Source organism: Oryzias melastigma, linkage group LG16 (assembly GCF_002922805.2).
Source record: "Oryzias melastigma strain HK-1 linkage group LG16, ASM292280v2, whole genome shotgun sequence".
NCBI classification, from domain to species: domain Eukaryota; kingdom Metazoa; phylum Chordata; class Actinopteri; order Beloniformes; family Adrianichthyidae; genus Oryzias; species Oryzias melastigma.
The window spans coordinates 5694824-5721230 of record NC_050527.1 but is presented as its reverse complement, the minus strand read 5'-3'; the positions used below and the strand labels follow the sequence as shown (position 1 = coordinate 5721230).

Sequence of the window (26407 nt, the reverse complement as noted above, 5' to 3'; positions counted from 1 at the left end):
GAATCAGGTGTGAGCGTCACGACCATTAAAAGCCCTGATCAAAGACAGCATGATTCACCATGGGACCGGGAGCAAACACCTGAGTTTGGTACTTCCGGCGGCGGAAATTGATAAGTTCTTTCAAGCATATGCGACTATAGGAGAACATTTTCATCAAGAAAAGCAACACAGCTGCAGCGGTAGAACAGAAAGAAAATATCTGCAGTTATTTGAATGATTCCAAACAATGAATAAATAATGTCAGGAAGGTTATTTTGTCTCTTGTTGAGTAAGGAATTGTTTTGATCTGTTACTAATTTAACCAGTAATCTCTGTAATCGCATGAATGACCAGTTTTGGTAACCCCCCCACCACCACCACCACCACCACACACACGGATATCACTGCACGCTAAAAAGAAACTGTAGCTGCCTGGCATATGTTAAAAAAGTATTTATTTAATTTTAATTCTCAAGACTTAAAAAATATTCGCTGAATTCTTTTTTTAAGCGTAAAAACAATTTCCATAGCCGGGAATCAAACTCCACACTGGGAAGCAGCGTTGCTGACAACCGAGCTAATGTTTGACGCAAGTGCTGGACGGTGGATGAGTACAGATGCTTTCCTGGTGTCTGACATTCAATACTTTCTATTGTTAAGGGTTTAAAATAAGGAAAAGAAAACTGTATTTTTTTAATAGCAAGTCCCTGGAAAAACTCACTATTTATAATATCGCTGAAATAAAAATGAATTGGGAAACTGCAGTCAGTCGACTCGTGTCCTCCAAATCCTCTACCGACGTAAATAACATTTCCTCTGGATTAATCAGCCTCCTCTCTACATGATCCTCTATGAATGAACATGTCATTTTGGTTTCTGAGTGGTGAAAACGTGACATCTCTAATGTGAATGTTCTCTAAATGTTCATGAGGAACTCATATTTGAACATCTTTCACTTTAAAAAGGGGCGAAGATCGCAGAGAACTCTAAGTTTCCTGAAGAAAACCTGCTCCAGACCAGGTTTCGTTCACAGACTCAGTTACCATAGTGATTGATTCTGAGTTCAGCTTAACCCGCTTCTTGGAACGGGCTTGGTTTCACCCACTTTCACGGGTTTGAAAACTCACTTTCTGAAAACTCAGAGTTTTACTGAATTTGGAGTTCACAAACTCAGAGTTCCAACAAAACCTACTTCTTGGAACGGGCCCCAGGAGTAGTTCAATAGAAAATCACTTCTGAGGAATCTTAGTGCAGAAGTAAGCCTACCCTGACTTCCCATCATCTCTTTGTTTACACCCTCCCCCTTAGGTTACAGCCCCTCACACCCCTAACCTAACATTACCAGAGCAAAAAAAAAAAAAGATCATGAAAAAAGGTTACAAAAACATGTTAAAAATACGATTTTCGTTGGAATGGGTCTAAAAAAAACAAGGTAAAAAAAGCTATTTCTACATTTTTAAATGAAAAATATTTTGGTTAAAACAAATAATCATTTATATTTTAAAGGGGCATTAAAAACACAATACCCAAATAATTGTAATCAGTAACAATAAAAACAAATAAAAACATTAAATATGTTGGGTTTTGTTTATTTTTCCAACCACTGAAGGAAATATTTAGCAATTTCTTTTTAAATTTTATATTTATTTCCACAGGTTTAAGGTAAGAATTGTGAGCATTGCAAACTAGTTTAAACCTCCCAAACACATGTCAAAGAACATAATGTACAATAGTTTTCTCTAGTGGAAGTACAAATCACAGAGATTAGAATGAGTGAGAAAAGCAAACTTTTAAGTACAAAAACACAGTAAACACGTAAAATGTTGCTATTAATTAATAATTCTTCATTACTTTTTACGCCTTTAATTACCTTTAATTTTTTTTTTTTATTACCTAAACTCTTTGGAAACTGTTATGAACCATCTATATGTGTGAAAATTCTAAAACATAAAATGAACATATGTTACCGTCAATCATTTAGAGACAGTTGTAATGTTTTCGTCAGAAACATTGGGGATCCTCCTACTATAAGCGATTCACTCGTACTACCTCCTGGCACCGTAATCAAAAGTCACACGAAAGGATTTTTAAAAAGCTCGCGAGATTAACGAAAACCGAAGAAATCATTCAACGCCGCATGAACGAAATGTTAGCTTAAATGTCGACGATGATATGAGGGGGAGGAAAAGTGAGAGAACGCGGGGTAAATGTTAGTAACGAAGTAGTTACAAGCATAAACAGCTATAATTCAATACTACAGGTAACTATAAACAAATGTTTTTTATGAGTAATTTGCTTTTATATGTTGAAGAAAATCCACAAACCGTTCAAAACAAGCGCAGGTAGGTTCCGCTTTTGCTGGGATCACAGTCGGAGAACCGAAAAGTTCCGATGTATAGGAAACGGTGGTTGACCACTCCCATTTCCCCACGGTCTTTTGACTGTCGCCCCCTAGCGGTGGAGTCTGGATTTACTTGATTTCCTCATGTTTTGATCCTCAAGACTTCAGTCAAAAATTTCTGACCCTAATGAGTCCAGAGTAATATCACTTTAAATAAACTAACATTTTTGTCAACTATTTTCTCCTCTTAAATCCTAAAATCTAGTTTAGTTTGTAACAAAATTAAACACATCTTCAAACTTGTGTACTTTATTAAAGATTTGATTTGATGGGAATTGCATATTCAAAGCAATAACACACCTAAAAAAAATCTACAAACATTTCTATCAATATGTCTTTGTATAAAAATGGTTGATTATTAGCCACACCAGGGGTCTGCAATGTGCAGTTTTGAGCCATATTTGGCTCTTTTGCCCATCTTGTTCCCTGGTTGCAGAAAAATACCAAGGTTTGTGTTTTGTAAAGTAGCTGCAAAGTGAAAAGTAAGTTTTAAAAAAGAGAAGGTAAACTAACTTAAACTTTATTCAACTCATGCACAAACAGTGTTAACAGAGGACAGTGTGTATCACAGGTCGAACCAAAACATTTTGAGGGCCGTGTACAAAATAAATATCAATAGGATGTCAGTAAGCACAGCCAGAATTGATTATAAGGCAGCTTTATTTATTTATTTTAAACAAATTTAAAGATTTTAAGTAGACCTTATGGTTTGAAAAAAAATGATAGGTGTGACTTAATTAGCTTTGATTAAACTTCAATTTGTTAGATTCATAATATCCAGTGAAGATGTACCACACAATAAAAAAACAATTTTTTTTAAATCCTTCCTGAAATTACACAATATGACTACATCTGCTGCAGTGAGATATGTGATATGGGTGTCTTTATTTTGAAAGGTCATCTGTCAAAATCTTGTTTTTTATGTTTACTTTATACCAGAAAGTTTTTTTGGCTAATTTGACCTCTACTGGGGTTTTTATGCTTATTTGTAGTTTAGCTAGTATTTTAGCAATATGCTAACATTTTTGGCTAATTTATTATTTAGTGGGGCTTTTGAGGTTAATTTATAGCTTCTATTTTAGGGACAGGCTAAATTATTTGACTAATTTATCGTACTGAGGAATTTAAGGCTATTTTGGAGTTTAGCTAGTATTTAAGCAACGAGCTAGCTTTTTGGCTAATTTAGCATTTCCTAAGGTAAAAGTTAAAATAAAAAAAATAATAATAAAAAAATCACATTTTGAGAGATGCTAGTTTCTCATATTTTTGCTTTTGTTTGTGTCAACAAATAGACATAAGTGATATTTTAAAAAGAACGTACTCAATGCAAATCCAAATTTCTTAAGGACTGAAGTAAATCTATGCAGCTTGGCTCTGTAGGTTTTGATCATTAGAAAACTAGTTTAAAAAAAGGCTCTTTTAATGTTAAAGGTTGTCGACCACAGACCTAATTAAATCAATTTGATCAGAAAATGAATGTAATGGAATTAATAGAGCTCCTTAGAGCTTTCATCTTTCTTTGTACCTATACTTCCTGGTTTGACCATAACAGCTGTAATGGATCTTTCTGGGTATTTCAGGACACCAGCTGGAAAGATTCCGGTCAATCTCTTTTTCATCTGCCACTCCCTGAACTGCATGAGTGCCGTTCCTCCCTCCGGGCTGTTCCTCCCCCTCCCCATGATTCCCTCCCGTCTGCAGATGCGGAGCGGGGCGTGCCCATCCCCTTGTCCCCGCCCCCGGCTGTAACCTGGAAACGCTCCACCCATATAAATCCATTGTCTGGCATTCTGTCTCAGAAGGCTGAACTCGGCGCGTGCTCCTCCGTCCTCTCCTGCTCGTCTTAAGCGTTAGCATCCACAATGAGGGAGATTGTGCATATCCAGGCCGGCCAGTGTGGTAACCAGATTGGAGCTAAGGTAGGATAGCAAATATTGAAAGTTAGTGTGATATTCATGAGAAAAAATATATTTCCCCATCTGTTTAAAACCTGTTACTCATGCCGTCCCCCTCCCTTCACTGGACATTATAGCTTAATCCTAAACAGTGAAAATCTCGTCTATGAACAGCAGGAGCTCCGTCTTTGTGCTTTTCTGCCCATTTGTGCATTGCGGTAGCGGGTGGGTGGGTGTGGAGCTGCGCCCTGTGCACTGAAATAACGGGACTCTTGTGTCTCGAGGGCTCGCGCTCACAACACCGGGCGTGTCTGCGTGTATTCAGTGTATTCGGATAACCGCGTGACATTTGTCTCGAGCACAGAGACGCCGGGGTGAAGGGGAAGAGATGTGGCCATTCCACAGCAGCAGACTGCACCCCGCTTTCTTTGTCTGGCGCTGGCGGCTGTGTCTGCTATTCCAGACAATGAGTAGGAGCCGGATGAGAGGCCTGGAATTTTAAAATTTACTGTTTTTTCTTTTTAATGTTCCTCCATAAATATCCATTGGATCAATGATCTTTATTGATTAGATTAAAGCCTGCAGCCAGTGGAGACAGACTGCAGCTGAGATCCTTGAGAGGAGCTCTGGAAGGGTGTGGCATGAATAAAAGAAACAGAAAAAAGTAGAAAAAACGTTTAAATAATTAAATCACTTTAGCAAACATGTCATATATTTAATAGTTTGTACCTAATTTAAAATAATTTAAGAACAGTTGACTTTTAGAGCAAGAATAATGCCTTTATCTCAGATGCTACTCACCAACTTGCATTTTTTTATAGATTTTCATGGTTTATAACAACGTCGTTATTATTATTTTATTTTACATTTGTTATTTTTTTCTGTTATAAAAAATACCCTTCTATTAAGAGAGTTTGAAGTGATTGTGAAGACTGGTCCAGATCCTAATTGAAGCTTCATCATCGTCATGGTAACCTAATGGCAGAGATGCTTATGTCCTGAAAAGCCAGACCTTCCTTTGTAATCGATGTCTTTCCTTCCCCTAACCAAATTATGAGCAGGGTGGGGGGAGGAATGGAGGAAACAGCTGATGCACAGAGGGGGAAGTCAATGGGATTTAATTTGGCTTCATATGCAGCATATGCCATTTACATTAAAACATTTATAGCTGCCTTATTATTGGAAATAACAATAGTAATAAATACAAATTCCAGACCCTCTTTTCCTCCCTAATGATGAGATGAGTGCTGACCTGCCGGGAGAGGTTTGCTTCTGTTCCCTCAGGACTTATTGACTGAGCTGTCCGGTGGATTTGATTGACATAAATGCTGAGCAGCTACACTGTTGTAAATTGGGTCAGGGTGTGGCATTGCTTTCCAACTGTCCTCATTCTTTCATTGTGATTCTCAGTCTTACTGATTACCGTTTTCTGGCGTCACTGTTATCCATCCATCATTTTCTACGTTTCTCATTTTAAAATGCCTTTTGCTTAGTTGGCACTTTGTACCGTTAGTAATTTTGTTTTTTAATCTCTTTGGCACTCTGCTGCAATACAGCAAGCTTACATAGATTACTGTAAATCCTCTTTTGGCTGCTCTTTGGGGAAAATGGAAGGTACCATTTATCACCAAATGTCCCAAAAATGCATCAAATCAAAGTGTACCTTTTATTTTTAAAAGGCTAACTAGATTTAAACACAAATTTGAATAGTCTTTTTTTTGGAACATGAACTGTTTTGCACGTTGGATTTATTCTCAGCTTCCCGTGGAGAAGGATCTGTAGTGCCTTTGTGCTTCCTCCACAGATGTCAGCCGTGAAAGCAATTCATTCTGCAAAGTCATCATTTAGCAGCTGTGGAAATGTCAACAGAGGGACGGCTTAAAATAAGACTTTTCTGTAAGGGGGAAACATTCTGCCATCGCTATCAAAATGGGAAAAAATGCAAACCCCTCTGCTTTTTCACTTAAAACCTCCAGCCTCATAAGCTGTGTGGTTAAAGCGTAGATGTGACAGGAAATGTCATGTGATGCCTTCCATTTGCAGTTCTGGGAAGTGATCAGCGATGAGCATGGCATCGATCCCACAGGGACTTACCATGGAGACAGTGACCTGCAGCTGGACAGGATTAGTGTCTACTACAATGAGGCCACAGGTATAGTATTTTAATGATTTTATTGTATGGTTTTGTGTGTGCACATTTCTTTACAATGCATTATATTCTGGATTTTTCTTTAATTTGTCTTCTCTGCTTTTTCTTCTTTCATTCTATTTTGAAGGAGGGAAATATGTGCCTCGGGCCATCCTTGTGGATTTGGAGCCTGGTACTATGGACTCTGTGAGGTCTGGACCCTTTGGGCAGATCTTCAGACCCGACAACTTTGTGTTTGGTGGGTGTAATTAAGACAGTTTTTTTAATAAATGCTTTGTTACCAGATAAAAAGTGACTAATCCTTATATTGAACCTCATCTCAGGTCAAAGTGGTGCTGGAAACAACTGGGCCAAGGGTCACTACACAGAGGGGGCTGAGCTGGTGGACTCCGTCCTGGATGTGGTCCGTAAGGAGTCTGAGAGCTGTGACTGCCTGCAGGGCTTCCAGCTCACCCACTCTCTCGGTGGCGGAACGGGATCCGGAATGGGAACTCTGCTCATCAGCAAGATCCGCGAGGAGTACCCCGACCGCATCATGAACACCTTCAGCGTGGTGCCTTCCCCCAAGGTAAAATACCTCCACATTTTATTCTAATTTAATGTTCTGTTGCCAAACTGGGAATATTTTATAAAATGATTGTCTCCATAGGTGTCAGACACAGTGGTCGAGCCATACAACGCCACCCTGTCCGTTCACCAGCTTGTGGAGAACACAGATGAAACTTACTGCATTGACAACGAAGCTCTGTACGACATTTGCTTCCGCACTCTTAAACTTACTACTCCCACCTACGGAGACCTTAACCATCTAGTTTCTGCCACCATGAGCGGCGTCACCACCTGCCTGCGATTCCCCGGCCAACTCAACGCAGATCTCCGCAAACTGGCCGTCAACATGGTGCCTTTCCCCCGCTTGCATTTCTTCATGCCCGGTTTTGCTCCCCTAACCAGCCGGGGCAGCCAACAGTACCGTGCCCTCACAGTCCCAGAGCTCACCCAGCAGGTGTTCGATGCCAAGAACATGATGGCCGCATGCGACCCTCGTCATGGCCGCTATCTAACAGTTGCAGCCGTGTTCCGTGGTCGCATGTCCATGAAAGAGGTAGACGAGCAGATGCTCAACGTGCAGAACAAGAACAGCAGCTACTTTGTTGAGTGGATCCCCAACAACGTCAAGACCGCCGTGTGCGACATTCCACCTCGCGGCCTGAAGATGGCAGTCACTTTCATCGGCAACAGCACGGCCATCCAGGAGCTGTTTAAGCGAATCTCCGAACAGTTCACAGCCATGTTCCGGCGTAAAGCTTTCCTGCATTGGTACACAGGCGAAGGCATGGATGAGATGGAGTTCACCGAAGCAGAGAGCAACATGAATGACCTTGTGTCTGAGTACCAGCAGTACCAAGACGCCACTGCCGAGGAAGAGGGGGAATTTGAGGAGGAAGCAGAGGAAGATGCTTGAGGCTTCAAATGCTAAAGTAAAAAAATGGATGCCAAAAGAAAACAATCAACGGAAGAAACCACAAGTAGTCAAGAAATCAACAGTGTCAAGAGTGTTGCTAGAATTCAACAGTAGCTTACAGTAGAAATCCCCTGTCATGAAAAATAAAATTGGAAAATGAATCATGTTTGAATCTTCATTCTTACAATGCACCCACTACATTTCAGTTTACACAACAAGACAATATAAAGGAATAATCCTGAAACAGATAGCGGTATGGAAATACAGCTGTTATTGCATTTTAGCTTAACATGAGGCCATAAAAGTAAAGAAAGAATTATCTTAACAAGCACAAAATTAGGGAAAATAGTACAGAAATGTTTTGGTCAGATCACAGTTGTTCTTAATCTGTCCTGCCTGGATAAATACATGTTAAATAATAAAAAAGAAAAATATACGGCTACAGACATAAAGACATTCTGCCATCCATGATGTTTATAATTTGTTGCCATAAACTCTGAATTATTTGCAAAAGTGACGGGTGACTAGGGTTTTTTTTTCTTCATTTGTTTGTTTTTTTGTCAAACATGCATAATTATCCTAAAATGGCTAACTAGGGAATTATAAATTATTTTTAAGGAGAGAGCTGTTTTAAAAAGGAAAAACGATGCAGGATTTGAAAAACTAACCACGAAATCGTGGAAAATTTCTGTTGGATGGAAAAAACATTTCAGTTGAGCTTTTTCACAGAACTCAAGTTTAGTGTAAATTTCTATAAATATACTACCTATAGACCTAAAACAAACATTTCACTAAAATATTTAGCCAGCCTTTTGGTTCAAGGAGCCAACACTGCATTGAATAAACATTGAATTTGACATAATCTGGGAATTATTTAATACATGGCAAAATAATTAAAATTGGGCTGCATTGACCAAAATAATTGAGGTTTAAAAAAAAAAACGTTTATGTAGGGTTGTAAAATTACAATATATTTTTGTCAGTCCGTCATTTGGTTTTTATTTTATTTTTTGTACTAAATATGTTTATAATACTTTTGAAGCAGGAAGACGGACAGCCTCATACATACCACGTACATGTATGGCGCAAAAAAAAAAAAAAAACGTGTGGCGCCAAAACACATGTATACATAGGAAGACGGTGAACATACTATCCAATAGCAAGTGTTCCTACTAGAAAGCAGAAAACTATCCAATGAATATGCACCATGGTTTGAGTGACAGTTGTTTTAGCCAATCAATTTCATCAGGCGACAATCCTCTTGTGGGCGTGGCTATCTTTAGCATGTGTGGTAGTTATGTTTATGATTTTGAAGAAAAGCACAGAAAGGTAAGTGATAAACACGCGCTTTACTAAATAAAATAAATAAATAAAAAGAAACGGTTTAAGAAATGTGTTTTCAAAATAAGAAAAATAGAGCATTGTAATCTCTACAGAAAATATATAAAAACGTAAAAGGGGCTAACTGTTTTAAATAACTGCCTCAATTTGGTTTTAATTAAAACATTGCAACCTGATTTTAAACTTTAAAGTTGCAGGCTTTTTCACATCTCAAATAAAGTCAGTGCACACATTTATCTTTGTAATTGCCCGGAAGTAAAGTGTAAATCCAACAGAAATGTCCCAACATACACATTTGTTCAGAGTTTTACGTTTTGGTTGATCGGAACGTTGCTTGGACTCGAAAACAGCAAATTCGGTCCCGTTTTTGCATAGTTAATCAGGTGTGAAAAAGAAACGCAGAGTTAAATGCAGAATAAAGTTGATCTGTTAGCATCGTTAGCTAACATCAGCTGCATGCAGTAACACTTAGAGCCGTTAAGCTAGGTTAAGCTAGCTTTTCTTAGCTATAGCTACCTTAAGTACGCCTTCTGTTTACATAAATTTAAGTAGTGAGGTTATTCGTTTTTTTTAGAAATGGATGCTACCCAGGCTATCTGTGACTCGATACTGGAGTCAGATGATGAAGAAAAAGAGGAAAAACAAAGTGAGGAAGAGCGACCAGTGGCCAAACTGTGCATCTTGAAAAATCCACACATCCCTGAAGCTGGTGAGTAGCAAACTGCTACTTTTAATTCATTTTTTATTATTAATGTAAGTAAATCAGCCTGGATAAATAACACAATCTGTGCTGTACTCTATACAGAGCTGCCCCTCACTTTTGGAGATAATATTCTGGGACGTGACCACAACACCTGCTCTGTGCCTTTGGCCGCCCCCTCAGTGTCCAAGCAGCATGCCACCATTTCTGTCTCTGCCTACCGGAGGAAAGGTTGCCAGGGTGAAATGGACATGGAAGTTTTGGTTTGGGATCTCGGGAGCATGAATGGGACCCGTAAAGGGCGCTTAAAGCTGACCCCCCATGTTCGCTATGCTCTCACTGAAGGAGACAGCTTGGTGGTAGCTGACATCCCATGTCAGTATGTTAGTTGTTCTGCAGAGTCAACCTCTTCTCTGAATGACACGAGAACCCCAGAGAGCAGAAAATCCAAAGGAAAGGCTGAGCTATACAGCCCTTCAGGAGAAAAAAGGGGCACCACAAGCGGGGGTAGCAAGGACTGTGTCAATGGAGGTGCAAACACTAGGGTGTCGTTTGGGAGGACTCCTGTCAGAGGTCCTTCTTGCCTTTCTTTTGAGCAAACTCCAACTCAGCCTGAAGGGACTTTGGTTCCAGAATCGGATTCAGATACAGATGATGAGAAAGAGAGAGGAGGCCACAGAAAATTGACACATTTGGGTATGTGAAAGCTGTGTAAAAATGCATTGCATAATGTCTGATTCATTTCTTATTGTAAGTTCTTTGTCGTTATATTTTCAGCCTCTGATTCGGATTCTCACAAACAGAGTTTCAACTCTTCAACATTTTTAAGCCCCGCAAGCAAGATCGTCCCTGAAAGGTAAAGAAGTGTTACGCACACATGAATGGATGAGCATATGTGAGCTATAATGGTGGTTTTCACTTTGTTTTACAGTGAAGATGAAAGTCCCTGCACACCGTCCTCCTTCAGATATGACAGCCGACAGCACTCAGAGATGAAAAGGTCACCTGTAATTTCTGAAGAAGACCATAGGTCCGCACGACAGGGGACCACTTCTGAGGAAGGTGAACGACATGACAGCAGTAAAGGAGCTGAACTGTCTGTATCTACACCTGAACTCTCCAGAGATCCCATCCCTGCTTTTAGCTTGGACAATGATGTGGAGGAAGGGGCTTCATCTAAAGAACCTCAGTGCTCAAATACAAACAAAGAAATTGGTCAGCCACCAAACACAGATTTGTTTTGTATCGATAGTGATACAGATGTCGACGAGGATCAAGATGCTGCAGCTAATGCTCCTGATTTATCCTCTGGTGACTCTTCTAAACCCCCACTGGCTGCTTTAGCTATTCAGCCTGAAGGAGACACCAGTGACACTGATGTTGATGATGCTGTGTCAGAAACTGCCGCTGCATCGTTTCAGACCGCGCACACAGCTGACTCTGAATTTTTGGCGCAGGCCAGAGATTTCCACTTGGACAGTGACACAGATGTTGATGAAGAGGAGGGGTGTGACACCGAAACGAAAAAATCCTCTACCCCACCAGATATGAAGCCTGAATCTGCCCCTCACACCCTGGAAGTAAAAACTGACACGGCAAATAAAGAAGCCGTCTTTAACTCTGATGTCGCTGAACCTTCAGTTGCTACTGTTGTTACACCAGCTTGCACCGCCGCAGATGCAGGAACCCATTTGGATATTCTGTCCGACAGCGACACAGATGTGGACGAATCGTCTGCAACGGCATCTGGTGTTGTCACAAACTCATCAGCACCCAAGGAATCTGGTATCAAGGAAGCTCTTCAGTCAGATTCGGATGCAGACACGGATATGGATGAAAGCAGCGTGTCAAATGCTGGGAAAAGGGTCGAGCCTGCTGACCTCGAAGCAGACAGTGATGCAGATATAAAGGGCGAAGAAGCAGAAGAGAACCTCATTCCAGACCTGCAGAGAGAAAACACCCCCGGGTTGCAGCTCCCTCTTCTGCACAACTGCTCCACTCCTGTCCAGATATCAGGTAATCTGTTAGTCTACAGATGAACAGATGCTTTTAGTTTGTATCCAGATGGCACATCCATATATAAACCTCATTTGAACAAAAACTGACACACGTGTGTGAAAAAATGACATTTTTTATTGATCATTAGAATTTGATATAGTGAATAAAATATCAATTTAAGTTGACACTATTTCATGACTATGGCAAACTAACAAAGTGTACTAATGCACAAAAACATCATTATGTCATAATATTTCAACTAAGGCAAAATAAAAAGAAACTTCGAGTACAAGTGTGACAATTAATTTTTTTGCTTTGATTTTTAGGAGACACTGAAAATGTTATGTCTCAAGATTTTACAAGCCCCTTTTCTGGTGCAATTAAAAGTAATTCAAGTTTTAAAATGAAACATTTCCAGAAATATTTGTGAACAAAAGAACCTCGGATTCAGTACATGTGAGGGAGGAGATCACTGGTTTGATCAGATTTGAAATTCAACCACAACCACAACTTTAATTGACTGTATTTGAAAAAAAGCATGAAAAATAAAGGATCTAGACATTTTAAAAACTGCTGATAAGATAATGATGCAAATATATTTGACTTTGCTCCGTTTGTCCTTTCAGCTGTTGCATCTTCTGCTGTGAGGCCTGTCGCTCACTCCCCCTGCTCAGACAGCCAGGAGGAGGAGGACCTGGAGGTAGCTGAGACCCAGTTCTTTGGCCACCAGCCAGGGATTGGTCAGTCCTCTGCTAGCAAAGCAGACAAGCGGTCAAGCAGAGGAGACTCCTTCCAGCTCGATCTGTCTGACAGCGGCCATCTGCAAAGTCAGGGCCGAGCTGGAACCACGGAAAGCACACAAGCTTTCGTCTTCACGGAAGGAGCCCCGAATATGGAAGACACCCAGGTGTATGCAGCTGTTACTGCAGGTGATGAGTCAAACATGGAGGCCACGCAGGTCTATGGAGATGAAGAGGAGCCTGCTCAGTGCTCAGAAGTGCCTGGAAAAACGGATTTAGCCTTTGAAGCAACACAAGCTTACATTTCGGAACCATCCCACATTTCAGCTGGAGCAACTTTATCTAATATCGCAGAGGCTGAAACCCAGCTAATGCCCTCCTCTGTGAAAGAGAGGAGTTTGGAAAAAAATAACCTGGCTTGTTCTTCACCAGAACCAACATCGAGAACAGGAAATGAAAAAGAGAGGAGAGAGCATGTGGAAGCTGCTTGTATGTCTGTAGCTGAAACTCAGCCCATGTGTACAAGTGAGTACGAAGAGAGGGAAGATGAGCTGCTGCTTCCAGCTGTGCAGAAAAGACGAGGAATGTCGATTCCTCCATATTCTTCCTCGTTATCACTTTCTGAAACTCAGCCTTTGGCTGCTGATGACAATCGGGAAAGTGATGAATATTTTAGGGCTCAAAGAAGTGAAGCAAAGCAGCAACTTTCTGACACAGATGAAACTCAAAGACTCACAGACACTCAAGTTTCCTCAACAACTGAGACCCAGCTATACTCTGTAAACGAGGATGATGATGATGCAGACTCAGCACCAGGACTGCAAAGAAGAAAAACAAAACCTCTACAACTGGATGAATCCCCCAATGTTGAAACACACGACAGTGAGCTTAGTGACGAAGAAGACTCAATTCCCTGCTTTCGCAAACATAAAGCAAAGCCGCTGCAGTCGGAGGAGGAGAGCACTCAGCCTCTCGTTAGTTCTGAAGCTTCTGCCGTTGACTCTTTGTCAGGAGGGACTGAATTAGACCAGGAAGGTGATAATGAGGACTCGGCGCCTGCTCTACGAAAACGGAAAGCAAAGGAGCTTCATAGTGAAGAAGAAAAAGAGACGCAACCGCTCACCAACTCTGAAGGATCATGCCTCTCTGAGACCCAGCCAGCTGCTGCAGCTGAGGACGACAGCGAGGACTTTATACCAGGACTGCGAAGAAGAAAAGCAAAACCTCTGCAATTTGAAGATGAATCCCAGTCCCTCCCTGCGTCTCAGGCCTCTGCGGTTGAAACTCAGCCCATGGTGATGTGTGAAGACACAGTTAGGGCTGATGGGAGCTCAATTTCAGGTCCAAAGAAAAAAAAGACAAAGCAGCTTCATCTGGAGGATAATTCTGAAGATTCTGAGGTTAAAGCTTCTTTAGCATCAACTTATGGAGGCCAAGTCATAGATACAGAAGATGTGAAGCTAGTATTAAGAGAAAATGCCGAGTCTTCAGTTACACAGACAAGTGGATACCAAACTCCCACAGGTGAAAGAAGTAGAGTGAATTCTGCTGACTGTAAAACTGAGGAAGATGAGACGCATGCTGAGCAGATGAGAGGAAGAAAAACTGCGAGGCAGCAGGAAAATGAGGATGAAGAACAGATAAAGAAGAGCGCCGAGCAAAAGAACCTGCAAGAGGAGATGGATGCTAAAGAGATGAGAAAAGAAGATGAAAAGGGGGAGACGGGTGACTTGAGAATGGAAGCGGAGGAGATAGAAAACCACCAGAAAAATGAGGACATTAAAAATGAAGGTGCAGAGAAACCGAATCTAGAAATAGAACCTCAAGATGAAGCTGAAAAGAAGGAAGAACAAGAACACCAAGCAAGAGGAAAAAGAAATAAGCCCATTCAAGAAAAAACTTCAAAAGCTTTAGAAGAGAGTAGAGATGAAGGTGCTGAGCTTAAAGCTCCTCCAAGAGGTCGCAAGACAACTAGAAGAACTGTCACAGCGGAACAACAAGACTCAACTTTATCAAACAGTGACGACTTCCCAGCGAGGAGAACCAGATCCCGCTCAAACTCCTCCAACTCTGTCTGCTCAGATAAGTCCATTTCAAGTCTCGTCACCCAAGAGGGCAAAGAAAGAGGCCGAGGAAGGGGGGCGAGGGGAAGCCAGGAGGCAGCCGCCGTCGGAAACAGAAGCAGCCGAAGGATCACCGCGGGGCAGATGGAGCAGCCCCTTTCCAGATCTGACTCCATCAACTCTGAGAGGTCCAGCGTGAGTTCTCTAAACAGAGGAAGAGGAGGTAGGCAGCGAGGGAGAGGAAGGAGAACCGAGCCTGAACCGGAAATCACAGCTCCCACCGTGAACAAGAGGTGCAGCAGACGCAGCAAAGCTCAGGAATCCTCGAGCCAGCTTCGCCACGAGTGTGATGAAGACGGAGCAGGCTCTCAACAAGCGGGTACCAGTAGGGGGCAGCAACAAGCCAATGCTGCTGAATCGGAGCCTGCAGACTTCATAGATGAAAGGCAATCAAATCAAGAGGAAGCTATCCTTGAAAAATCACCCGCACCCAAAAGAAACGTCAGAGGCAGAGGTCAAAAAACAGCAAAGACCGAAACTTTGGAGAAGGCAGGAGCCTCTGCAATCAGTGATGGGAAAGAGGTCAGAAACAAAAGAAAAGGACAGAAAAGTGAAGTGGAGGCAAATACAGAAGAGAAACCTCCAAAAGTTTCCAAAGGGAATGTTGAAACTCAAAAAAACAAAATATGTGCAGACAGAGGGAATGATGCGATTCCTGAAGTGATTCCTGCCGGTGACCATGTGAGGAGAACTGGAAGAGCATCCCGCACTCTCGAGAAGAAAAATACACAAGAATCTTTGCTTGAAGGGGAAAGGAAAGGTGCCGAAGAGGTGGAAGTGGAAACCAGCAAGAGGAGAGCTGGAGGTCGGAGATCAGCGATTCAAGCAAACAGGAACGAGGTGCCGGGAGACGGAACAGCATCAGAAGCAAAGCAGGAGGAAAATGTGGCAACATCACAGGTAAAAGTGTACACTCCACACACAATAAAGATGTCATTAAAGTCTATTTAGTTCTAATAGAAACTGATGAATGAAAACTGAGCGGTAAATAAGGAGCGCGTGTTCTTGGAAAGACAGGCTTTTACCTTGGCCCGAGGATGAAGTGCATTTTGTTCTGACTCAGCATTTCCAGTCATTAAAATGCACTACCATCAACATCAAGAGCAGGAAAAGTCCACTCTTTCAACAGGAGTGCTCCAACCTGCCCTGCTCCACCATTAATGCCGTAATGAATTAAGTGGTTGTGTGGTCAGCCCCCCCCCTCCTTACAATTTATCACCTTTGTGCCCTTTTGCTCCCAGTTGATGTTTCCACTGCATCTTTGTACCAAGCTCTGATTTTATTTTATTTTTACTTTTGCTCAGCTGGAGCAGCCCCAGACTCCAAAAAGTCGTCCCTCTCGAAAGCGGCAGGCGTCTGCAGACTCCCCCTCTCTGGCAAAGACTCCCCGCTCCTCGTCTGGCTCCCCGGCGACGAGTGAACGGCGGCGAGCTGGAAGCCAGGCCTACAAGGTCTGTCCTCCGTCTGAAAAATTGCAGAGGAAGAGGATTATTTGGTGTCTGCTGCATTTTTTAATATCACCTGATATTTAATTTAAGCTAAAAATAAAATAACAATAGGCAGGTTTTAAATCAATAAAAGGATCCCTTTGCAGATTGTATATCTACTTAAATGGAGATTGATTCATAGTATTATAGGACTTTGTGGAGCCAAAGTGAAGATTTTATTGTATTTTATTAAATATGAGAAGAAGGAATCAGATAAGATTTCATAAAATCCTATTTGAGAAAATATGAAACTTTTTTTCATTGTATAACCCAAAACCAAAAAATAAAAATAGGCCTTTTAAAAACAAAATGGTTTTAATTTTTTTAATGAGTTTAGACTCTAATTGTAATTTATGTTCTCTGTGTTTTTTTTAAATCTTTATTGATGAAAACAAACACAAACAGGCTCTCCGGTGGACAAATGTCATCAAATGACCAAAAGAAGAGCAGTATTCCTTCTTTCTCACAGGTTAACACGTCTGTAGATCCCGCAGGTGTGATGTGACGCCTCTCTTCCTCAGGTGCTGTTCACGGGGGTGATGGATGACGCCGGGGAGCGGGTGCTGGCTCGTCTTGGGGGCAGCTTGGCCAAAGGCGTGGCAGACATGAACTGTCTGGTGACAGATAAAGTGCGAAGGACGGTCAAGTTCCTCTGCGCCTTGGCGAAAGGTGTTCCTGTCGTCACCACGGAATGGCTGGAAAAGGCAAGAAATCAAAGAGTAACACAGAAATAGAACCAGACCCTCTGGAAACCAGAAACATGACTGATTGTTTTCTCTGTTTCAGAGTGGGAAAGCTGGAACGTTCCTTTCTACGGCTAATTTTCTGGTGAAGGATCCCGAACAGGAGGCGAAGTTCAGCTTCTGTCTGGAGGAGTCTCTGAAGGCAGCAGGCCGTCAGCCTCTCCTACAGGTACGCACTCATTCTGTTTACTTAGGTTTTAGCTTTCTGTTAGAGAGGATAAGTTTTAGTGATGGCCGATTACTTTTTGCATAAAATATTCAATAGCAATTACCAATACAGATTACTGCTAATTATTAATTGGGGAATTTCTGTTTCTTAAAGTTCCGGTCCAATCATCTTCTGATCTATTTTAGTATCGTTTCCAGTGGTCCCACAATTGTGATTATTTCATTTTTAGCCAAAATAATAAACCCTTTGTTGTTTTCTGGGACATAGTTTCTGCAGAGCGGCAGTAGTTCATTAGAAATTTACCACAGAGTTGTGGGCGGGACTGTCGGTGCAGAGTAAATTCTTTCACTACTCACTATATAGTACGTTCGCCATTTTATAGTGCTGTCCAAATCTACTATTCCAAAATTGAGAGCCCTAGAAATTTCCCAGAATTCTCAGCGAAAAACCAGTGTGCATCGATGCTCACTAGATTTGGGAATATGGGCCACAATTAATTGCATTTGAACAAATTTTGTGAAAAAAAAATATTTAAATGTTTTATTTAAATAAAGCATTAATATTTTCATCTTCTGACACAGTGGATTCATAAATATTCACTGTGTCAGAAGTGAAATCTTCAACGTCATATTTGCCATTAAAAAAAAAAAAAAAAAAGAAAAGTCGTGAGCCTGGTATCCAAATTGCTTTAAAATCCAGGAAGCTTATACAGTCCTGCACTATATGGTGTTTTAGTAGGAGTAGGGTGGAAATTCAGACATAGCTGACTGAGCTGATTTCCCATCATCCCTTTATTCACACTCTCTCCTGCTAGCTTACAGCCCCTCAAAACTCCAACTTAACATTACTGGTGCAACAAAAATTATGAATGATATCCGAGCTATCCAGCCACACAGTACTTGGATCTACTCGTGTTAAAGTGGACTCATCAGAAGGGAGCTTCTGGCCTGATTGTAGTTTACAGTACAGAACAACTACACACCTTTTCAAACTGCATTTTTCCTCTACTCCTGATTCATTACGATTTAAATAATTCTCAGAAACAAAGTTTTAATTTTCTTTATAAATGTCCTAAATCATGAGAAAAATGCTACTAGAACATGTTAAAAACACAATTATCCTAGAAATCATATACCACCAAAGACAGGCCAGATAAAAACTTTATTGTGCAAGTTCCAAAATACAAAACATAGTCAATTAATTAACATGAATATGAATAAATAAAAATATAAAAAAATAGTGATTATAGCTTCAGATTAGTGTTTATGAACAGCAGCATGCTAACATTCTCTACTGACTTAGAAAGCGTAGAGTAACAAGACCAATTCACAGCGCTTCTAGTCACATGACTGTTCAGTACGCCATGGGCGTAACCCGGAAGTTCTTCACCTTTTAAGCAAAAATACCCAGAAATGACGCACGCATGTTTATTTTATTGCTCATTAATTAGTAATTCAAATATTAGTAGAGTACTTGATACCAAAATGGATGGTAATCGATACTTTGATACCTTGAAATCGATACTCCTCCCAGCACTAATCAGTGTTGTTGCTACGCTGAGAAAAGAATTTAATTAAACCATCTTTCCAGGAGTGGAGGTGGATTAGATCACTTTACGCTTTCAGATGAATTTGGAGGATCCTTCAGGCGAGCCCCAGCAGAACCTTGTCTGCTGTCAGATCGTATTCAGTGGAACATAATTTCACATTTGCTTGTTATGTTCTCATCAGGTTTATCATCTCACTTTTCCTCAGTTTGCTGTTTCGTTAAGTTGTAAATGGATAGCTTGATACAACATGTACTGACGATTCCAGGCTAAAATTAGGAAGCACACCTGACCAAACGCTCGCCAGAACCGTGTATTGATCTCTGTAGCCTTCACAGTGTGAGTAAGAGCTGAACCTGATCGCTTTGTCCTGTGCTGTAACTCAGGGATACAAGATCCACGTGACAAAGTCTGTGAAGCCAGAGCCACCTCACATGAAAGACATCATTTCCTCCAGCGGAGCCACTTTTCTACCAAAGATGCCAACGTCCCATAAGGTACATGTTCCTAAACTGTTGCTCTCTTCCACTTTGACTTTGATTTTCTGATTTTCTTTCATCGATCCTCAGCCTCAGACTGTAGTGATTTCCTGCGAGGAGGACTGGCAGCTGTGTGGCCCCGCTGTGTCTGCGTCCCTCCCCATCGTCACTGCAGAGTTCATTCTCACAGGGATCCTGCAGCAGAAACTTGATTTCCAGACCCACGTGCTCTCTCCTCCTGCAGGGGGCAGAGGAAGAGGCAAGAGGAAGACTTAGGGTCTCTTAATGAATAAGAGGTTCGCCATCATGTATGAATTAAAGTTAAAGACCTGTAGGAGTGAATCAGCCCTATTTCTGTCCACACGACTAAGGAAAGTATTTTTTCGTAAAAAGCAAAGGATTTCTTTGCCCTAGAATGTAATCAGACTGAATGTTTTTAGATGTGAAAACTTAACATATATCAACAAACATGTTTAAAAATAGAATCTTTTTATGTTATGCCTTATAATTAATTAAAACCTGCCTTTCTAGACCAACGGTCACTGTGATGTCAGCCTGACAAACATCAAGTCCATGTTTTCCTATGAATTTAACAGGAAACAACAACTTATTTAAAAGTTTGGCTAATTCAAGGTTGATACTGATGGATCTGTTTTGAAATCCATCTCCCAAGGTGGTCAAGCAGTGAGAATGTTTCCTGTTCTGATAAAAAAGATTTTGAAGACATCCCCCCCCCCACTCCTGAAGTTGAAGTGTGTTGCCGCTGTCTCCATTAAGCAGGAGCACTCCATTAGGGTCTTATTCAATCTTGTTATCTTCACAGAGAGTAAGATGCGATATACTCTGAGGGATGCTGATGCTGCTGCTGCATCAAGATCTTATCCTGTGTGTGTCTTTATCATTATTTTTCAAAACTCTTTTGTCTTTGAGGAATAAAGACAAGCTCACACAAGTCACATTAGACATCTAATCTGTACTGTCTGATTATGCATTTAAGTTCACATTTGTCAAAATCTTCATTTTTTTTAAGAGCATTTCCAAAATTCAACAAAAAATCATGAAACCATTAAACTATGTTGAAAAGCTGGAACTTTGTGTCTTAGTTTTGCACACTTCCACACATAAATATTACAGTACTTTATCAATGAATCTGCAAAAAAATTTCCCACTATTCTTTTAAATTCATACAGTTCAGTTTAACAAGTGAATCATTTAATTACATGGTTAGACAGATTGAAAGAGTGAAGAAAAATGAGTTCTTGTCTAGTTTATTTTCTTACATTTTAATGGTATTCAAGGATTACTTGGACTCTATTAAAAGACCGTCTTTCGTATAAGTATAAGATTTGTTACCATAGTTTGTTGAGATTTCAGTGTATATCATAGACTCTTTACCTTAAATATAACCATTATCAGCAGTAAAATTTCATTTTTGCATGTAAATATTTCTATTAATACAACAATATAATAAAAGCTGATATAGAAGTATGTTCTTTTTGGTACATTTATGCAAACAATCTCTTTATGTTCTTTCCTGAATGTCATCTTTCCATGTTATGAAGCTGCAGAGGTATTTAACCTTTCAAAAATGTGTCTTTCAAACAAATATTATGTTTCACAAATTCAACTTAAGTCAGCTGAGACAAGAATTAAACACGTTTTTAAAAACACAAAGAATACAAAGTTTGCATATTTGAATTAGGTTTATCTGTACTTTGATTTTATTCTGCAACAACATTTTAACGATACAATTCAAAGTCAACACTGGTTAATTTTAAACGATTCGATCTGATTCACTGACCCCAGTGAGACTCAAAGGTACCTGGTACTGAACAGTGCAGGTGAAGTTTTCCAGATTCCTTGTATTTCTTGCTAGATAATCAATTAAATATGTGTACAAACAAACAATAATCAATGGGAAATCCATTCACATTTTAGTTTCCTAAAGTTCAACCCACTTTTGTTTTTGTACATCGAAATAATACCAAGGGAACATTATTAGAACATTACCACACTGTTGCATCTCTGCTAAATTCAAAGTGTAATGTGATGATTATTTTTTGCTGCATCACATTTCTAATTTCTAATTTTTACAGTACATTAAAATAAACCTAGCATGCTTTAATCCAAATAGGATTGTCCAACATTGACATATTCATTTTGAAATGATTTTTAACCCTTAAACTGCCTGCTCAACCAAATGGTGGAGCACATTTACAAAACATATTTGTAAAAAATAATGATTGTGTGTATTTGCCTCATCCCCCAAAAGGAGTGCAGCAATACACACACACACACATATATATATATATATTAATGGATTTTTCTTTTTTTGGGTGGATAAAGTGTTAATGGTTGATTCTATTCTGCCTCAGACTGATTGATCTGGCTGGATCATGTAAATCAATTAACTGTCAAACCCTATTTAAAACTGATGCTTTTACTTTATATATATATAACATTTTATTTATTCTCAGTTATCCTAATATTTTGTTTTTGTCTTTTAAATACATGGATGTTTCATTTCTTTTCAAACATGTCGACTTAAATGTCTTATTTTTTTTATTCTGCATCTTATTTTGAAAGTGACTTTAAAACTGTTAAGTCTCATAGTCATAAAGTGAGTTTTCCTGGATTCCCATGTCGATGCGTTCCGTTTGCGGGCGCTGCGTGATGACCGTCCGAGTCTTTGGGGGCGAATGGGTGTCCGGTGATTCCCGACAGGAGTCGAGTGTCTCCGAGAGCAGCCGGAGCCCGACATATTCTGCTCTCCTTTTCAAATGTGGAGCCCCATCCGCGAAGTGCGGCGCTTTTGAGGGCTGGAGGGGTGGGGGGCGAGGTTGAAGGAGAGGCAGTCAAGAGGAGGGAGGAAGCGGGCGACGTTTGCGCAGTTTTTCCACTCCTGATGAGCATCCTCAGCATCTTGCGGCTGCTCAGCATCTTTCCCCGGTCACCTAAAGGTAGGTGAGCTGCAGAGCGGCATGTTACTCCCCCCACCCCCCCTGGCTTTCCTCCCCCTGCAGAACATACATGTCTTGAATGTGTCTGGCGCGGGACGGGTTAAATTCTGCAGGTTTTTGGGGCTTGATGCGCCTGTCGGATATCCCGGCTCGGACGAGACAGGTCCCAACTGAGCCGCAAAGGTTGATCAGAGGAAAGGTGTGAGATGATGAGTGAACAGAGAACCAGTAAGAGATGTCCTTTATTAATATTTATTTATGAAATTTGACATAAAATGTAATCTAATTGATTTTTATGTTTCCAATAATTACAAAGGGAATATAAATAAGCATGAATAAATAAATTTTTTGTTCTGCTCCCACATGTCTAATGTATGAGGCTTATGTATTTTTGGGGGGGTTGCTATGGCCTGGAGGCTCCTGTCGCCTGCAGTGTCCTCATCCTACAAGCCGGCCCTCCTCCCTTCATGTTTTTGCTTTCACAATCCCCCTTATGTTCATAATTATCCTGTTTACCTTTGCTTTTTCTTTTAAGTCTGCTGCTTATTTCCGCTTCATATTGCTTGTAGCCGGTAACCCCTCCCTAATATCCTCTGTTGTCCATTGATTTGAAGGGATCTGACAGGTGCAAGCAATATTGTAGAAGCTGTCTCATCCTTCACTTCACTGCAGTCGGCTTTGAGGAAATAGGTTGTCAGCTGCTACAGGCTGCTCTGAAAGATAAAGTTCAGAAATGGAACATTTGTCTGGATGTTTTTAAGGTAAAGTAACTCTTGATGACTGTATTATTTGGAGTATTATTGGGATTTATTAAGGAACCTCAACGTTTGGGGTGACTTGACCCCATGCCCTCCCATTTCCCGTGAAGAGGAATAGAGTGAAAATGAAAGAGAAATGATTGAGGGACAGAGGTTGCTTTGTAGGTTCCCCACATCTGCAGTCACTAAAGGCGTTCTCCTAAAAGGGCTGATGGACAAAGACATGTCTGTCTCTCAAGTGGGATAGATTTTGAGGGAACACAGGCCAAGGCTTTGATTTCAGAGTGGGACGCACGCGTTTGGATTATATAAAGTAAAGAGGAGGGAAGAGAAATGGGGACAATCTGTAATTTAAAAAATGCATTTGTTTTTTGTCTCAAATGCTGAAACTAAAAAGAAAATGTTGCATTCTAATCATATTTCTTGCTTGCAAAGAGAGCCACTGCTGTGACAAACAGATGGACACGCTTCTTGACTGCAAACCCGTCCTGCTCCTCACAATGCTGCGGTAATTACCTGTAAAAAGGGTCAACGGTCAGCACATGATGCTGCAGCTTCTTTAAAGGGAGGTTCAAACCCCCAAGGAGTGCTAACAACCAGAGTTTCTCTGATGGATTCCGACGGATTCTGTAGGATTTGTCCCTCCAGAGACAGTGTGTGACGCATGTTTTGCTCCACATTTCGTCTGCGGTACAACAAAAGCGGAGTGTGGAAAACAGTGGAGAGGCTGTGTGTGAATTCTTGTGTGAAACTCTTGCTTTGCTGATTGTTCTTTTGCAGCAGCAACAAGAAATTCACAGCCTTTTGATCTAATTCTGAAATATTTTCACATTTTTACAAAGACAGATGTGAGGAAAATGCTCACTCATGACCCCCCCCCTCCCCCCCTCCCACCGACAAATGGGATGTCTGGTATGAGTTGCAAAGATTACTGCGCCTTGATCATGTGTTTTATGAGGAACTGCAAGCACTGCAGGTGTCCCCTCCCAGTCCCTTCTGGGCTTTGTAAATGAAAACTGCAGCACTTCTGTACAACCCCCCCCCCATGTCTTGGCCTCAGATGCCTCTGCTACATCACCATAATCCTTCTTCAGCATTCCTCCTTAAATTTTACATTACAGTGGAGCCATAACTGCTTCTAGCTGCCTTGTATTTCAAATATTATTTCATTTAAAGTCGACCTGAAATATTTCTATCATCATGCTTTTATTTAAAGATTTAACAAAAAAAATAATCGCATGACAGTTATTCAAAGCCAGATGGCGTATTATAAACATTTTTTATAAAAAATAAAAAAAAAAATAAAAAAAGAGAGGTCATCTCTAAAATATTCATAAGTTTCTAACAAATTAACTCTTTATTGTAAAAAAATGAGAAAAAAAAATATTTGGTGGATTTTATTTGAGTTGACCATAAATGACCTCTAATGTCAGGTAGAGCAGATTTGCAGAGACTGCAAGATTGTCTAAGAGAACACAGATGGTTAAAGGTGTAACAATTTAACAACGATTTGATTCATATCATCATTTGAGGTTTCCGATCAATTTTCTGGTCAATTTTGGTTAATTTTGAACAATCCGATTCACTGACCTAAAATCGATCCAGGACAGTTTTTGCCAATAAATGAACCAGCGTGACTCAGAGATAAATAGTACTGAACAGGTGAAGTTTTTCAGATTCCTTGTACTTCTTGCAAGATAATCGAGTGTAAATTAAACATGCGTATAAAAAAACATCTCATTTTGAAACCATTTTTAACGGTTTAGGTCGATTTAATTTGATTAACATCTTACCTCAGACAGATCGCGATGGTTGGATCATAGAAATAGAAACCGATTAATCAATTAATTGATTAAATGTATCAGTTGTTACACCCCTAACAGACAGTGGTGGACTTAGCAGTTTGGGGACCCCAGGTGAACAATAGTGTTAATTATTTAGCCAGGTTTTACTAAAGAAGGCAAAAGAATTAAAAATACTTCAAAAGAGTTCTAACTACGGAGTGGTGTCAACTAAAAAGAAAAAGGAAAATTTTCAAAATGATAATTTTTTTGCCCCTTTCACCTTTGCCCTTTCTCTCCTTTTCTGTTTCTTTTCTGAGGATGGAGCATTAAGGCCACCGTGAAAGAAAGAAAAAGTGCAAATATGTGAGAATAAAGTCATAAAATTGTAAGGAAACAAGACAGCATTTTACAAGAATAAAATCATAAATACATTATTTTTCAAAATAAAGTTCTAATTTATTGAAACCATTGTGTTTTCTTCTCATAATTTTAGGATTTTACTCTCAAGAAATGTTGACCATTTTGCCAACAGTTTCGTCGTAACAATATTTTGACCTTTTTTTCATTATTCTGTTGTTCTTTTTCCTTGTCATGTGATGGGACTTCTGAAATGACGTTGGACTAAATTGAAAACAGTATTTTTTCCATATCTCTTCGCTCAGAGAGATAAATAGAGATCAGGAGAATCCCAAGAGGTTAAGGAAGCAATTTGGATTAACAACCTCTATTGATAAACAGTAAAACCAAAACGAATCAGGCAACTATAAAAACGTGAAAAAGTCGAAAAAGAAGTGAATTATCACTAATCAAAAGTTCAACAAAAATAGAACCCCCTCTATAGGATCTCTAACCAAAACATCCAGTATATGGACTCAATAGGAGATGCCAAAATTCAACCATCTGGATTTGATTCTGTCTTGTTTTCCACATATCTAACTGAAAGAAAACTCAACTCGCTTCTTCTAAATTGATTTCTTTTAGACCAAAACAGTCAAAAGAAAACCATTTCTTAAACTATGAAACAATAAACCAATGGTGGCAGTTTACTGCTGGATTCAATGATCAGAGGCAAATTTGCTGGTAAACTAAAGGACAATCATGCCCTCAGGGTAGGATTGAGGCGCATCAGATGTTTGTATATGATCTCATGTACAACAATAAATCAACGTAGATTTATCATAGGGACGCCTTCAGAGAAGATTCAGAAGATCCCAAAGCTTTACGGTGATGAAACGTAAACTCTTCTTCCAAAGCACCAAAAAAGAACATTAATGTTGAAGACTTCAAAGACAGCAGTTTAATGTAATTTTACTGCCTCTTTTCACCAGCGGAGGAAACAGGAAAGGAGAAAACTGGATCAAACTCATCATGTCATTGGTCAGAGTTCCATATATTTAATATTTAATAATTATGAACATTTTAAAAAGACTTTTTAACAATCCACGTTTGATCTGATAATAAAAACTTGGTGGATTCATAAAAATGTAAATGTACTTACAAGTTTTTCAAATAACAAATCGTACAAACACAATGCATTGCGGTCTATATTCACCATACTAGTGAGCATCGCTGCACATTAGTTTTTCCACAGAGACTTCTGGGAAATTTCCAGGGCACAGGATTTTTGAATTGTAGATTTTGACTCCCTGTAGAGGGAATTCTGACACAACGATGATTCAAGAGAAGTTGAGAC

The 26407-nt window shown here is 40.1% G+C and overlaps 4 protein-coding genes across 7 annotated transcripts in view; 3 read left to right on the top strand and 1 right to left on the bottom strand.

Annotated features, from left to right (window-relative positions):
- flot1b (flotillin 1b) overlaps window positions 1–2434 on the bottom strand; it is an 11056-nt gene extending 8622 nt beyond the window's left edge. Inside the window, exon 1 of the mRNA XM_024267844.2 lies at window positions 2304–2434. The gene's annotated coding sequence lies outside the window, so the exon portion shown is untranslated. The remainder of the gene's footprint in view (window positions 1–2303) is intronic.
- A 1707-nt stretch (window positions 2435–4141) lies between these two features.
- tubb5 (tubulin, beta 5) lies at window positions 4142–8047 on the top strand. Its single transcript, XM_024267836.1, has 5 exons — window positions 4142–4299; window positions 6319–6427; window positions 6552–6662; window positions 6748–6992; window positions 7074–8047. Exons 1-5 carry the CDS (start codon window positions 4243–4245, stop codon window positions 7884–7886), a joined length of 1335 nt encoding a protein of 444 aa, XP_024123604.1. The 5' UTR covers window positions 4142–4242; the 3' UTR covers window positions 7887–8047.
- Window positions 8048–8179: 132 nt separating this feature from the next.
- On the top strand, window positions 8180–19554 carry mdc1 (mediator of DNA damage checkpoint 1). Of its 2 annotated transcripts, XM_024267727.2 has the most exons (11): window positions 8180–9215; window positions 9802–9936; window positions 10033–10623; window positions 10705–10783; window positions 10859–11943; window positions 12552–15688; window positions 16093–16239; window positions 16797–16979; window positions 17062–17187; window positions 19120–19230; window positions 19303–19554. In XM_024267727.2, exons 2-11 carry the CDS (start codon window positions 9804–9806, stop codon window positions 19486–19488), a joined length of 5778 nt encoding a protein of 1925 aa, XP_024123495.1. In that variant the 5' UTR covers window positions 8180–9215; window positions 9802–9803; the 3' UTR covers window positions 19489–19554. The 2 variants fall into 2 exon arrangements, with proteins under 2 accessions (XP_024123495.1, XP_024123496.1); XM_024267728.2 differs by lacking the exons at window positions 17062–17187; window positions 19120–19230; window positions 19303–19554 and having other exon boundaries at window positions 16672–16804.
- A 2343-nt stretch (window positions 19555–21897) lies between these two features.
- si:dkeyp-77h1.4 overlaps window positions 21898–26407 on the top strand; it is a 16074-nt gene continuing 11564 nt past the window's right edge. Inside the window, exons 1-2 of one of the 3 annotated variants that reach the window (XM_024267790.2) lie at window positions 21912–22172; window positions 22286–22400. In XM_024267790.2, coding sequence (XP_024123558.1) covers window positions 22379–22400 — 22 coding nt within the window. In that variant the 5' untranslated portion in view covers window positions 21912–22172; window positions 22286–22378. Of the gene's footprint in view, window positions 22173–22285; window positions 22401–22455; window positions 22934–26407 lie in introns of those variants that run through there. The other 2 variants (XM_024267792.2, XM_024267791.2) reach the window with 2 other exon arrangements.

What these genes read in the sequence shown, in the direction of transcription:
- tubb5 (XM_024267836.1), top strand. Translation starts at nt 4,243, where the DNA reads ATGAGGGAGATTGTGCATATCCAGGCCGGCCAGTGTGGTAACCAGATT. An exon ending in CTACTACAATGAGGCCACAG is followed by an intron (nt 6,428 to 6,551) that starts GTATAGTATTTT and finishes TCTATTTTGAAG; the next exon opens with GAGGGAAATATGTGCCTCGG. An exon ending in ACCCGACAACTTTGTGTTTG is followed by an intron (nt 6,663 to 6,747) that starts GTGGGTGTAATT and finishes ACCTCATCTCAG; the next exon opens with GTCAAAGTGGTGCTGGAAAC.
- mdc1 (XM_024267727.2), top strand. Translation starts at nt 9,804, where the DNA reads ATGGATGCTACCCAGGCTATCTGTGACTCGATACTGGAGTCAGATGAT. An exon ending in CAGAAAATTGACACATTTGG is followed by an intron (nt 10,624 to 10,704) that starts GTATGTGAAAGC and finishes TTATATTTTCAG; the next exon opens with CCTCTGATTCGGATTCTCAC. An exon ending in AGCAAGATCGTCCCTGAAAG is followed by an intron (nt 10,784 to 10,858) that starts GTAAAGAAGTGT and finishes TTTGTTTTACAG; the next exon opens with TGAAGATGAAAGTCCCTGCA.